The 14,751-nt window shown below is 41.2% G+C and overlaps 1 protein-coding gene across 2 annotated transcripts in view; it reads left to right on the top strand.

The window, feature by feature from the left end:
- kctd6a (potassium channel tetramerization domain containing 6a) overlaps window positions 1-14,751 on the top strand; it is a 16,932-nt gene extending 2,181 nt beyond the window's left edge. The window contains exons 2-6 of one of the 2 annotated variants that reach the window (XM_074638407.1): window positions 1,612-1,737; window positions 4,859-5,028; window positions 8,461-8,713; window positions 11,723-11,881; window positions 14,355-14,751. In XM_074638407.1, the coding sequence (XP_074494508.1) occupies window positions 1,687-1,737; window positions 4,859-5,028; window positions 8,461-8,713; window positions 11,723-11,881; window positions 14,355-14,465 (744 nt within the window). In that variant the 5' untranslated portion in view covers window positions 1,612-1,686 and the 3' untranslated portion in view covers window positions 14,466-14,751. The remainder of the gene's footprint in view (window positions 1-1,611; window positions 1,738-4,858; window positions 5,029-8,460; window positions 8,714-11,722; window positions 11,882-14,354) is intronic. The other variant, XM_074638414.1, reaches the window with a different exon arrangement.

Genomic DNA, 14,751 nt, shown 5'->3' on the forward strand with positions numbered 1-14,751 from the left:
GGGTGTAACGACGCCCTTTCTGTAGGGCTTAAAAGAGGAGGGAAACTGCACACCTGATCTCTACTTCACTAAATGCAACATGTGTTATCAGCCAAACCAGAATCTCTGGTCTGTTTTAGGCCCTTTTGAGATTCTGTGCTCTTTGTGTTTTGTTTATTGAGAGTGTTGACTATCCTAGTTGGGGAAACAAAATAAATACCAATCAATTGGGTTACCTGCACTAGGACGTTTATGTGCTATTTGTGCAAGAATCTGGCTTGCCTCACGATAGCCTTACGCCTGCAGGCTTTATTTTGTTATTCTAGTCATTTGTTGATTTTCACTGAAACCCTTTATACCCATTACTTTTAGTGTATTTTATTTGGGGAAACTTTAAAGGAGAGTAAAAGGAAAAATAAAAACAATATTTCAGTTTCCTTAATAGTTTGTTATTGTAGAGGCATTTGTTCATTATTATTATTAAGGAGGCATTTTATATTATGTGGATGGAACTGTTTTTCAGTCTTCTGCCTGAACAACTAAAGTCTGGGGAAATCAGTACCGCCACAAGCTGATGACATTCACATACACTGCAACCAGGAATAAACTGGGACACATTCAGTATGTTTACGTTTATAATTGTATAAAGGGTCTAAATATTGTATATTCGTGACATCACAAATGGGCAGAAATCCCGACAGCTTGTTTCAAATGCAGAGTTTTTGAATACGGGCTGTGAGTGTATTTCCCTGTGGATTGAGTGTTTCGATACTTTCACAGTATTTATATAGGACTTAAGCCTGTTTTATAATAAAAAAACATGAAAATCTCACTTTTTTTATAATATGGGACTTTTAAGTGAAAGTATTAGCATCAAAATATACTTAAATTACCAAAAGTAAATGCACTGCATCTGGCTACTCATTATGCAGAATGACCCATTTAAGAATATAGCGATAGATTTATTGGATTATAATTAGTGGTGCATTAATGTGTACAGACTGACTCAAAACAAAGTTGCAGGCTGGAAAACCAAAACAATGTAGCTGTAATTTATACCTGAATAAGGCTATGAAGCCCTGTAGAGCTGAGGGGAACTGCAGAGTAGGGTGAAGTGAGACCTCTGAAGCCCGCTCGGCTAGCAGCTCGAGGCTACATTAGCTGCCACTAGCATAACACACACAAATCTTTGACCAAAGTGTCAGCAGTCGAGTTGCATTGTGGGTAATGTAGGCGCCATTTTTTTTGACAAAAAAAAGATTGCATTCAATAAAAAGGACTATCTCTGGTTCTGCTTCATCAATTGTTTTATACTCAATTTGCGGCACGCTGAAAATTAAAATGGAAATTGAGAGATTCTTATCCTTAAACGCAGCTTTGTGATGTACAATTTAACCCACGGCTCGTTAAAATGCTGTGTGTCATTAATCAGGTTGTCTGTTTTAGATCAACGTTTGTTTCTTAGATTTAAGAAACGAGGTCCCCAGCCCCTCCTGTTTCTCACTGGCTGACAGTTTGTGGACATATCAGGCACACAAGACTAATCAGCCAGATGATGTCTGGAGCATGGCAACGCAGCATCAGCTGGTCGCTTATCTCCATGGCAACCATCTCATCGTCCTCTCGTTGCAGGTGTTGGTGGAAATGATCTCCTCAACAGTCTGACCCTGAAGAGAAACAACTCAGTCAGCCAGCCCAGGGCAGCAGATGGAGAATGGAGAAGGGCAGCAGATGGAGAATGGAGACCTGGGGCACATGGTAGGTGTGCGTGTGTGTGCGTGTGTGCGTGTGTGCTTTTGCTGCAGACATTTTTCTGTCTGAACTGTCTCACTTTCTGGCAGTTCAGTCTATGGCCAGTTGAACAATGGCTGTGTTCAAAATCGAATACTAACGTACTACATACACATACGTAATACATATTCAATCAGTATGTACTGCATACTAAATTAACGATTAAGTATGCCATTACCAGCAGACTGTTCACTCCAAAGTAAACTCAAGCAATACGTCTTCTCTGCATCACATGGTTGTAACGATCATGACATTACCGGTCCAAACTACCGTTGGATGAAAGTTGTTTATCACACATGTAAATAAATATTACCTCTTTCACTCAGTGTATTTTCCAGTATTATTTTAGGGCAAATCAAATTAGATTTAAATGATTCTGCCTCACATTCCACCGTTGGACAGTCTGAAGAGACGCAATGCATTTGGGGGCGGTTGAGTATGTCCGGTAAGTTCACGTCTCATACTCAAAAAGTCTTGCTAATAGCATATCAAGTGTCCCACCAGGGATAATAACACACTGGACCACTGTTAAACAGTATTAAAGGACACCTATCGCTCTTTGCAGCTTTGGGACTCTCCGATAACTGTCTGGTTCATCTTCTCCCGACTTACTTCTACTACCTTCTTGTTCAATCTCTACACATTCGACTTTAGATACAACTCAGAGTCATGCCACCTACAGAAATTTGCGGATGACTCTGCAATTGTCGGATGTGTTAGGGTGGGGCATGAGGAAGAGTACAGAGGACTAATCAGTGACTTTGTAGTGTGGTGCAACCAAAACCACATGCAGCTAAATGTGGTAAAAACAAAGGAGGTGGATCTTTTAGAGAACTAAGACACCAATCACCCCTGTTTCCATCGGGGGGGAGTCGGTGGAACTGGTGCAGTCCTATAAGTACCTAGGAGTGCACCTGGACAGCAAGCTGGACTGAAGTGTGAACACTGAGGCAATATACAAGAAGGGCCAGAGCCGACTCCACTTTCTTTAGGAGGCTCAGGTCCTTCGATGTATGCTGGACAATGCTGAGTTTATTCTATCAGTCAGTGGTGGGAAGTGCCCTCTTCTTTGCTGTTGTATGCTGGGGCAGCAGCATTAAAGCCACAGATGCCGGCAGAATAGACAAGCAGTTAAAGAAGGCGGGGTCTGTCCTTTGAGCCAACCTGGACCCAGTGGGTATGGTGGCTGAGAAGAGAGTGCTGGCTAAGCTGCTGGCTATAATGGACAACTTCACCCACCAATTTCACCACACTTTGGCCAGACAGAGGAGCACATTCAGCCAAAGACTTATCCAACCTCGGTGTACCACGGAGCGGCACAGAAGGTCCTTCCTACCCACTGCCATCAGACTGTACAACTCATCTCTGGACTAACTGAATAAAATACGTGCACACACATTTACACACACACACACACACACACACACACACACACTGTTACTCATCCATTCACCAGTGCAGTCAGACATGCATGATAATTGGACATTAGTACTGGCACTTGCTAACCAGCTTTTAAGAGTATTTATTGCTGATGCCTATTTTTAATCGTATTTATTCTTAATCTATTCTTATTCTTGTTGTGTGCTTGATCTATCATTGCTGCTGTAACTCAGAAATTTCCCCTCTGGGATTAATAAAGTACCTACCTACCTACCTACAGGCAAAAACTAAAATCTGCTAAACCTGTGGTAAAGACTGTGAGGAGATGGACCAACAAGGAAAGCTGGAATTACAAGCCTGCTTTGACTGCATTGATTGGAGTGTTTTTGAGGCTGCAGACACAGACCTGGATGAACTCTCTGACACTGTGACATCTTACATCAGTTTTGTGAGGACATGTGTGAGCCGACTAAAACTTTCTGCACATAAACCCTGGTTTACTGCAAAATTCAGGCATTCAGGCCAACAGAAGTGGGGACAGACTCCTGTACAACCAGGCCAGGAACACTCTGATGAAGGAGATCAGAGTAGCAAAGGCCCTGTTCAGACCTGGTATTAACATGTGTCCTGAGTGATCCGATCATGAGTGGACAGTTCTAAGTACAGGTATGAATGCACTCAAGACGCATTGACATCCGATCGCTCAGGCCCTGTTCAGACCTGGTATTAACATGCGTCCTCAGTGATCGGATCACAAGTGGACAACTTTAAGTACGTCTGTTCACACCTGGCATTAGAATGCGTCTCCACATGCGTCTTGAGTGGCCACTAGTGGCCACTATTGGCCACGGAACGCACAGTTGGTATGTTAGTATGCGCTTTCGAACACAGCCAATGTCTTTTGAACTTTCAATGCATGCTTTCATGCTGCTGTGTGCGTGTGTATCCTTGTACATCTATCTTTGTGAGGACCTTCAAATAGTTGTTTGAGGGTTAAAACTTGGTTTTAGTGTTAAATATGGAATTGGGTTTAGATTTAGTTTAGGGATGTACCAATCCTCCTTTTTCTTTTCTGATAACAACTCAACAACTGCTGATACCAGTGCTCTTTAATGCAGGCCTACTGTGACTTGATAAATATACTGATAGCTGCAACACTGAATTTTATGACATTAACAAAGACACTGTTTTAAATGTGGATCGGTCACATTATGAGCAATACCCAGTCTGGATGATTAGGTCAGTTTCGGTCCCAATAATGCAATATATCATTATCGGATTGTTCAGTTTTCATTGTTCTGGCTATGCATTTAGTTTTAATGGTTAAGGTTAGGGGCTACAAAATGCAATATATCAGTGACGGTATTAGTTTTGAGATATTTTTTATGAAATTAACTATTTAGATTTCAATGTAGTCCATTTTATCAAAGTAAAGCCTACTTGAAAACTTGCTACACTTGTGGAGATGTAAATTTACATAGGTAAAAACAAAGAAGCTGTGTTGTGTATGATATCAGATTTGGTGTTATTTTAAATATACATATGGGATAAAATGACTCAGATGTGTAATCACTTCTGCTCTGAGTTTTGACGCCAGACGTCAACTAGCCAAGTTCTGACTCCCAAGAGCACAAATCCATTCTTGGTGTACTTTGTATTGAGAAAGGCCTTCAGTGTTTTCCCTGACTGCTGTTCCTGCTCTGTCCAGATGGGAGAGCCAATGACTGTGAATGTTGGCGGCTGTGAGTACAGCACGTCTCTGTCCACGCTGCAGCGCTACCCAGACTCCATGTTGGGAGCCATGTTCGGAGGAGACCTCCCCACCGTCAGGGACGCACGCGGAAACTACTTCATTGACCGCGACGGCCCGCTGTTTCGGTGAGTGTGTGTTTGAGTGCATAAGTGTGTGTGTGTGTGTGTGTGTGTGTGTGTGTGGCAGAATTATATATTTGTGAATAGTAAAATCGGCAGCTAGCTGATCAAATCACATTTACCCTGCAGTAAACTCAATACCCAAATATATGTATATGTTCTGCTTTGATTAGGGCTGGGCGATATGGCCTAAAAATAGTATTGCGATATTTTTGGGCAATACACGATATATATCGCGATATTTTCAAATATCCTCTAAGCACTTCATAAATGCTCAATTTAACCCTTTGATGCATACAATCACACCAATATGATGATTATTGTAGTCCCTGCAGCATACTGTATGTCTGCATTAAAACCTTCTTGTTTATATTCATTAGTGGTTTCTGTTGGAACAATTTAAATCTTGCATGCAAAAAGGGGGAAATCACAAGTTAAATTTAACAAAACAGTATCCAACAGTATTCACTTTAACCAAATAGTTTTCTGGCAATACATGCTTTATATATTTTGATAAATACATAACACACACACACAGGTTTAATGGCGTGTAATAAGTGTAAAGTAACATATTGTTATGTTTACCAGTAAGCTGTTATAACATTGCTGATAATAAAATTTATTATTTTCCCACTATTGTAGAAAGACTCACCAATCGCGAGGTGTAGCCTGTGGCCAAAGCAGTGCCGTCCTGTCCACTTATTCTGGCTCACAGCTTTGGTTATGTTAGCTGGACGTTCAGATCGGTAGTTGTGGAGAAGTGGGTCGCCTTTGTTAGCTGGTTGGCCAATTTTTATCTCACTGAAATGTTTAACTCCGCAAAAAAATGTGACCAGGCAGTTCATATTTTGGATCAAGTCTTCATGTCTTAATGAGTCTTTTGAATTCGGGCTTTTCAACTACGCTAACCGGCGTTGCGATGTTTAGTTGTTTACAGCGACCGTGATTTCTTTCCGTTTTGCACTTTTTTTGTCATATGGGATTGCTTAAGAAAGCGAGGAAGCCAGAGTCATTTGCTTCTGGGCTTTCTCTCTCCGCTGCTTCCCTCCAAATACAATAACACGCCGGCCGAATACGTCACACACACTTGCCCAGGAGAGAGGTGGTCTGGATGGGCGCAGAGTCTGTGACGTGTGTGTGTCTGTGAGGGACAGAAGTAAAATGCCAAAGCGAGTCTTATGCCGGTTTAAAAACATTTAATGACAATTTGTAGTCGATGTTCACGATATAGTCATTTTATACACCGCGCGTGGGACAAGCCGCGATACATCGACTATACTCGATGTATCGCCCACCCCTAGCTTGGATTGTCTTTGTGGTAGTCAGTTTGTGACAAGCCAGCATGCTAAACATTCTGATGTGCAAAATGTTAAATGCAAAACTCTATTTTTCTTCATGTCAACAAATCTCGTGTTGGGATTCACCACCCAAAATGGTGGCAGAGCCATTGACTCAGTTCCCTAGGATCCTTCAGTTTTCACACAGAGGTGTGGAAATGGGGCAGCTTTCTTTGTTCGCTGTCGCTTCTCTCTCACCCCCGCAGCTGCAGTAGCAGCTCAACTCCTTTCTCTCTCAAGTATGGCCTGCTAACAAAGCAGACATAGCCTACACAAAACTCTTTTTCGAATGCAGAGGACGCAAGAGCCTGCCTGACAGATATCTGGTTAACTCAGTACGCACTGCTAACCTAGAGTACACAGGTTTAGCACCAGCCGCTGAAACAAAGCCTGCCAGCTGACTTTTCAAGCAACAAGGAGCAACAAGCAAGTTTGCGCCAAGCTGCTAACTCAAGGAGAACAAAGACTGGAACGACCGGTTTTCCTCAAATGTGCACACAGCACAGCAAGGACCGCCTCTTTTGACACTGTAACCAAACTTTTCCTAGCTTGTCTCCTCCACCATCGATGGAATCGCCATCTAACAAAGGATTCCTTTTTCTTCTAGGGATGCACCGGTACCGATACCAGTATCAGGTACTGTGTCTGATACTGTGCTCATGTACTCGTAAAACTATTCCGATACAACCGCACCCGATACCAGGCAACTGAGTCCCCAGTTTACCCCCCACGGGAGAGTCAGCAGCCGCGATGATGCATGCATTGTCGTGGACACATGCAGCTGCTTTAGTCTCCACCGCATCAGTATTATATAAACTGGGGAAAAAAAGTTTGGAAACTTGTGTTTGGTCGATTATTTCTCTGTTGTTACAATGCTAATGGTCATTGTATTTTACATCGGAAAGCCTGTTTATTTACCTTCACAATGATGTCCAACTTGTAAGGTCATGCATTTGTGGGATGAGCAGCACAGCTGATTATGTGGGGAGCGCCCAAGAAAAATTTGCCAAAATGCTCTAAACAGTGTATTCTCATAAGGCTACCAGGAAGCCTGCAATGACTACCCTTCACCGTCAGGCCCATTTGCATCTTCCTCACTGGCAAAACAAGTCTTGTCGTCATTGAAGGCAATCTCAATGCAGTGAGATATCGGGACGAGATTCTGCAGCCAGTGGCGATCCCATATCTCCACAATCTGGCACCTAACTTCATCCTCCAAGAAACAACGCTCACCCCCACAGAGCCAGGGTTATCACAGACTACCTCCACAATGTGGGAGTAGAGAGAATGGAACGGCCTGTCAAGAGTCCACACCTCAACCCAATTCAACATGTGGGATCAGGTTGGGCGTGCTGTACGTGTTAGAGTGACCAACACAACCACGTTGGCTGACCTGCAACCAATCCTGGTTGAGGAATGGAACGCCATCCCACAGCAACGTGTGACCAGGTTGGTGACCAGCATGAGGAGGAGGTGCCAGGCTGTTGTGGCTGCGTATGGATCTTCCACCGCTACTGAGGCTCCTGATGGTGTATTAAATGAATAAAGAGTAAAATAGCCAATATGTCTTGTTTGTTCCTTGTTACTGATAGAGAGTTCAATCATCCAATCCACCAAACAACTCAAAACAAGAGTCAATACCAACAGGAGAATACACTGTTTACCATCGACGGAGCATTTTGGCAAATTTTTCTTGGGCGCTACCTACATAATCAGCTGTGCTGCTCATCCCACAAATGCATGATCCTTACAAGTTGGACATCATTGCGAAGGTAAATAAACAGGCTTTCCAACGATGTAAAATATAATGCCAATTAGCATTGTAACAACAGAGAAATAATCCACCAAACACAAGTTTCCAAACTTTGTTTTTCCAGTATATATATATATATATAGTTTTGTTATTTTCTGTTGATATTTAAAAAAATGTAGACCAACACAAGCCTGGGTGAATCCAAATACAATTCTGAGAATAAAGATGAAACTCAAATGAGAAACACTGAAACAAACATTTCTCACTCTGGAGTTGTACAGCAGCTCTCTTACGGAATCATCAGCTTAGCAGTCTGGACTGATCCTGTCTCTGTTTCTGCTGTTTCAGCTACATCCTCAACTTCCTGCGGACGTCAGAGCTGACACTGCCATGCGACTTCAAGGAGGCTGAGCTGCTCAGGAAGGAGGCTGACTTCTATCAGATCGAACCCCTGATTCAGTGCCTGGGAGACCCCAAACCCCTTCTGCCCTACCCCACTGACACCTACGAGGAGGTGGTCGAGCTGTCCAGCACCAGGAAGCTGTCCAAGTACTCCAACCCTGTCGCAGTCATCATAACCCAGCTCACCATCACCACCAAGGTCAGTGGGAACAGGTCTGGTTTGTGTAGATATATGTAGATATATCATGGCAGAATATTCTGTGACACAAAAATATAATTATTTGCATTATCTCATTTTCCTGAAGACCCTCCTGTCTGCTTCTGTCTCTGTATTTTCACTGTTCATTCAGGAAGTCAAGCAACTCAGAATAACCACTAACTAAATTTCACTAAATTTAAAACATGTTCTTTAATGTGGTAAGTTTAGTGCAAATATACATACTGTACAACACAATATATACATACATACAATATACTGTATATTGTGTTAAATTAAATATAATAACAGGCATCTATATAGATGACTCAATGGTCATATGATTTGAAGTTAGAGTTTTTATGTTTAAAATCTATATTGATTTGATTAAGAGCATTTAAATATTGATTTTTCACTGTATGTATGGCTTTGTTTTGAGAAATAGTGAATCAGGTTGCAGGTTGAAACTTGCAGTCAAAGTAATTGAATTGCATTGAAGGAATGTTTTGTACATCATTTCTGTCCTTGTTTATTAGTTTGCCACTTCATAACGTGGTAAAAAACAAACAAAAGAGACCCGCGATCCCGACCGACTTTTGTGTCTTTCAGAAGCTGTATCAAGTTCTAGGTTTTAGAGCTAGAGTGGTGTTACTGGCACCAGATGAAACTAGAAACCCAAATGAATCCATTGGTACCAACCATGTCATGTTAGCTTGTCGGGAAAGAGGCTAAATAATGCTCCAAAGTTAGGCCAAATTTTGGCTAGGAAAAACTGGCATGGCCATGTTCACAGGGGTCCCTTAACCTCTGACCTCAAGATATGTGAATGAAAATGGGTTCTATGGATACCCACGAGTCTCCCCTTTACAGACATGCCCACTTTATGATAATCACATGCAGTTTGGGGCAAAACAATATTTTGGAATGAATGTGTTATTTTCCCCTATTCTAAAATGGTGTATTTTAATATTTCTGCCTACTGGGGTCCCTAAACAGTCTTGGAATTGCATAAATTGGGTATCACTGTTAAATTGAGACTTTTGTGGATCATGTGTGAAGATGTTAGTCCCCATAGTACATTTCATTGTAGTCAGACCATTTTTTGAAATTTTACCTCACTGTACAAGATGACCTGTGGTGACCTCTAGGATAATCACAGACTCATGAAACTTTACAGCCACAAACTAGAGACCTAGGGCATTAAGAGGATGGATGGCTTGACAATAAGGGCGTTTCTGAGCAGTTTCCAGAACAGAAGTGCTCGCAGTCCAATCGCCGAAAAATGCAATTCTTGCTGAAATCTCCAAATGTCAAAAGTTTTTGATACAAAATCACAGCATGTCTTTTTCTATGGTTTTCCTCAAGGTATTGGTGTCTTAATGTGGTATTTTGGAGGGGGTTTTGATCATTTTTATCACTTCACGAGTTGTAAAAAAAGGTTAAATTTGGCACCAAATCAGTGTAACAAATGGTATCAACCCAGAAATTGCTGCAACAACTTATGAGACAAAAGTGAGCATGGGAATGGCCATCATATACCTCTGTCATAATGTTCTAAACCCTCATACACTTTTACAATTTATTTAAATGAATTCATTCATTCATGTTTATTTCTGATTTATGACTAGAACAACTTGACACAAAGTGCTAAGCTGCATCCCACATTAAGGTTCCCAGCTTTCAGATGATGTACACCACTTCTATGTGGCATCTACTACAAGCTGTCTAACACCAGGAAGCTGTCCAAGTACTCAACCCTGTTGCAGTCATCATAACCCAGCTAATCATAAGGGGAAATGTCTGTCTGGCTTACATATGAGGTGTCTCAAGATTTAGGAAAATACACCCTTATTGAAAATACTAAATTAAATGCATCACCACACTGTACTGAATTTAGCATAAAAATATGCTCAAATCATAACATGGCAAACTGCAGCCCAACAGACAACAACAGCTGTCAGTGTGTCAGTGTGCTGACTTGACTATGACTTGCTCCAAACTGCATGTAATTATCATAAAGTGGGCATGTCTGTAAAGGGGAGAGTCGTGGGTACCCATAGAACCCATTTTCATTCACATATTTTTTGGACAGAGGTCAAGGGAACCCTTTGAAAATGGCCATGCCCATTTTTCCTCGCCAACATTTAGCGTAAGTTTGGAGCGTTATTTAGCCTCCTTTGCTACAAGCTAGTGTGGTTAGTGTAAATGGATTCCTTAGGTCTTATAATTTCATTAGATGCCAGTATCTTCACTCTACCTTTAAAACTGAGCCTGCTACAACCTGGCGTCAAAACAAATTTGCGTTAACGCGTTATCATTACCTTGACTTTGACAGCCCTAATACATTTATGATGTTTCTTTAATGGAATCCTTTCCAAATAATATGTAACGTTAATATCTCTAAAGTAATCTGTCAGAATTGTCAAAAAGATTGACTGCTTTTGTGCGTCATGGTGGCCCTCGCGCCTAAGGCCCGCCTCCAGGAAGAAGAAAACAATCCAAAGTACATATGGAATTCGTGGAATACCTACCATCTTTGTACTTTGGGGTGGGTCTACACTCGCACACACAGAGGGATAAGGAGAAGAGACATGTGTGCACCGTCCACACAAGGCGTAAAAACAGCACTGGATTCATCATAACACATTTTGTTCGAAAAAAACATGTGGGGGGAAGCCTCTGAGTGTGTGACAGAGGAATTGTTCTGCTTTAAAGACCGTGCTGCCTACTAACCGAGAGTTTAAAGCACTCCTCTGGTTACGGCGGTTCCACGCACTACAGGTTGAGCCACCCCCAAGCTTTGAATATTCACTGTTGAATAATAGCCCTAGTTTGCTGTCTATAACGTTACTGTGCAACACTCGCGTGAAGTTGCAGGACTGGTTTCCCTTCGGCGAATGATAATACTGAATCCGTTATCAGCATTGCTTGCTTCATTGTTGACATCTACCCGGTGCTTGTTATAATCGTTGTGCTGACATTATTTAAGTCACATGATTCTCTCTCTTTTAGGTCCATGCAATGTTGGAGTCCATCTCCAGCAGTTTCACAAAGTGGAACAAACACATGATGGACACCAAAGACTACCAGGTGTCCTTCACCTTCGGACCATGTGACCACCAACAGGAAGTCGGTCTGCGTGTCCACCTGCTCGACTTCATCTCCAAAGCTGTATGTAGCTTTTATTTCATCTTTAACATTGCGTAAAATAAATTCCAGCTTAAAGTATGCTGACATTGGTAGAACGAAATCAGAGAACTATACAACAACTGTCCTTTCTGTAATAAAACACTTATTTTTTGTATCCAAGCACCCAACAAGAGCATAATGGTAACAGAAAGTCTGGAGTCTACTAGAGTCTAAGTAGGTAGCCGAGGGAGTAATAACCTGGCTGCTAGGATACAATGCAATCTAGAGTTAATGGATGTGAAAAGTTCCCAGTACTAATGGAGGAAACCCAGAACCTAAAACATAATGGTGTCCAAGGTAGCCTAGAAACGTAGAAGAAAATGGGTCGGAGGGGCCTAGTTGTAGTCCCGCAAAAGGTGGGACTTCAAGTATAGCATAAAAGACGTGGCCCGGCTGTGGGTTGCTTCAGTTGACTGCTCTCGAAACCAGCTACTCGTTTTGTCTGTATTCTGTAACTTAGGGCAGCACAATTAATCGAATATTAATCGCAATCAAGATTTTAGTTTCCCACAATTAAATGAACATGATCGACTGCGATATATATATATATATATATATATATATATATATATATATATATATATATATATATGTTTAAAATGTATGCTCCGCTCATATAAAACTTAAATCAAACGCTTCCTAAACTAACAGCTAGGGATGCACCGTCAATCGGCAGCCGATCGAAGCTGGACGGTTTTCAGCAGTCTCATGTATCCGATTTGTTGCCGGTCACACATGTGCGGCCGCCACATGATGGTTTTACGTTGGCACACAGCGGCACAGTCAGTAACGTCACACAGAGTGGAAGTTCTTCAGCGTGACTGAAGGAGACATAAAGCTGCAATTTCTCAAAACTGCAAGTCCAAAATAAGCCGTGGAGGTACAACCTTAAAAAACATTTGGAACAACTAACTTAATCAGACACTTATTACCTCCGCCAAGACCGGAGGCCTAGGAAGGAGGTTATGTTTTCACCGGCGTTGGTTTGTTTGTTTTTTGGTCTGTCTGTTAGCGGGATTACTCCAAATTTGTTTCAGTTACATGCACAGTGTAACTGATGACGCGTTGATGACGCGTGACCTCACCTCCTTCTGAGAGCAGAGAGATACGTGTGGATGTGTGTGCGGCAGCTGCTGGCCATCCGCGTTGAGAAAGAAAAAAGCTATAGATGATGGGATGACAGACAACGTAGTGTAACGTTATACAGACATAACGATGCTGCTGAATGAGAGAGGCATCCGCCGATACATTACACAGAAACACACCGTGTTAATAATAAGCCGACCACCTCACGGTACCGGCAGTGTGAGCTGTGATCTGTTTTTAACGGCACACGTTGGCGGAGGACTGTGTTCTCCGAGTGCAATTCTAGTTATATTGTAATTCATTCCCATAATGCTGCTTAGAATAATCAAAGAGACCGGCTTGTCTGACGACAGCACGAAGTTAAGGTTTCATTCAGTTACATTATGGTGTGTTGAGGCTCTGCTCAGTAAAAATGAGTATTGGGTGATAGATTATAATACTATCGTGACGTGTTCAAATGGAATCTTGTAAAATATAGTTTTTGGCGAGAAACTTGAATAAATCCAGTTGTTTGAAGATGTTTTCACAGCAATATAAAATAGATATTAGAGAAAGAAATATGACCTGTTTAACTTCCTAACACTAGCTCTAAGCAGCTTATAATACATAATTAGAACAACTAAAGGCAAGATTTTCTTAATTAAAGCAAATATTTAAATAAAATACAAGCATTTATTTCCTAATTATTTGAATTGTTTTTTTTTTATACAAATAACCATTATTAGATGACATAAAGATAACATTTACATTTTGTAACATGTAGCACAACATTGAAGTGAAAGCAGCGCTCTGTTTATTTAAATGTGAAATTGCAATAAAATATTTTGTCCCTAAAATATATGAATAATCGTGATCTCAATATTGATCAAAATAATCATGATTGTCATTTCGGCCATAGTCGTGCAGCCCTACTTGAACTACAGTAACACTATTCCCTACAAATTCTGAAGTCTGTCTTCTTTTTGAAGTGTGTTTTAATTGAAAAGTATTTGAAGTGTGGTAGAAGAACTGAACTGAACTGGCCCAGAGAAAGTTTTCTCCGACAACATCATGGGGGAATAAATTATCTTCCTGCTAGAAAAAACTGTTCAGATCAGTCGATCAGAGTTCTTCAACATCTGACAAACACCAAGAAATTAGATCGTAGCTCGTCACTGCTAGCTGATTATTTTTTAGCTTAGTGGTCAACATTATAGTGTTTCTTTTATTGAAAGCAGATGTTTCATCGTGTCCATGTGTATTGCATGTAAAAAAGCATCAATCATGAATGGGTTGTACAACATAGCATTTAAAAAAAAATCATGGCTAATAGCAAAATTAGCATATATGTGGTGATATGACTCGATTTGCCTGTCGCATTATTTTCCAGGGTTTCACAATACGCAACACACGTGTTCACCACATGAGCGAACGGGCCAATGAGAACACAGTGGAACATCACTGGACGTTCTGCCGACGAACTCGCAAATTTGACAACTGATGGATGGACTTACTGACAGACGAGATGACTTCAGGGTGTCAACAAACAGACAGAGACTTGTTGGTGGTGGCTTTGTTGTTATGTGTTAGTATTTTGAATTACGTGTGTTGTTTTTTAATCATAATGATGTCATGTTTTTGGAAAGTTAGGTAATTTTTTGGAAAGTTAGGTTATTTTTGACTAGCTGATTTTTCCCTCAGCACAAGGTGAGGTTACTGAAAGGCTAGCCCATTAGCCACATGTGGTACATTATCATGAGATATTTTGGAATCACATGTTGAACTAT

The sequence above is a fragment of the Sebastes fasciatus genome, chromosome 1 (genome assembly GCF_043250625.1).
Source record: "Sebastes fasciatus isolate fSebFas1 chromosome 1, fSebFas1.pri, whole genome shotgun sequence".
NCBI classification, from domain to species: Eukaryota; Metazoa; Chordata; class Actinopteri; order Perciformes; family Sebastidae; genus Sebastes; species Sebastes fasciatus.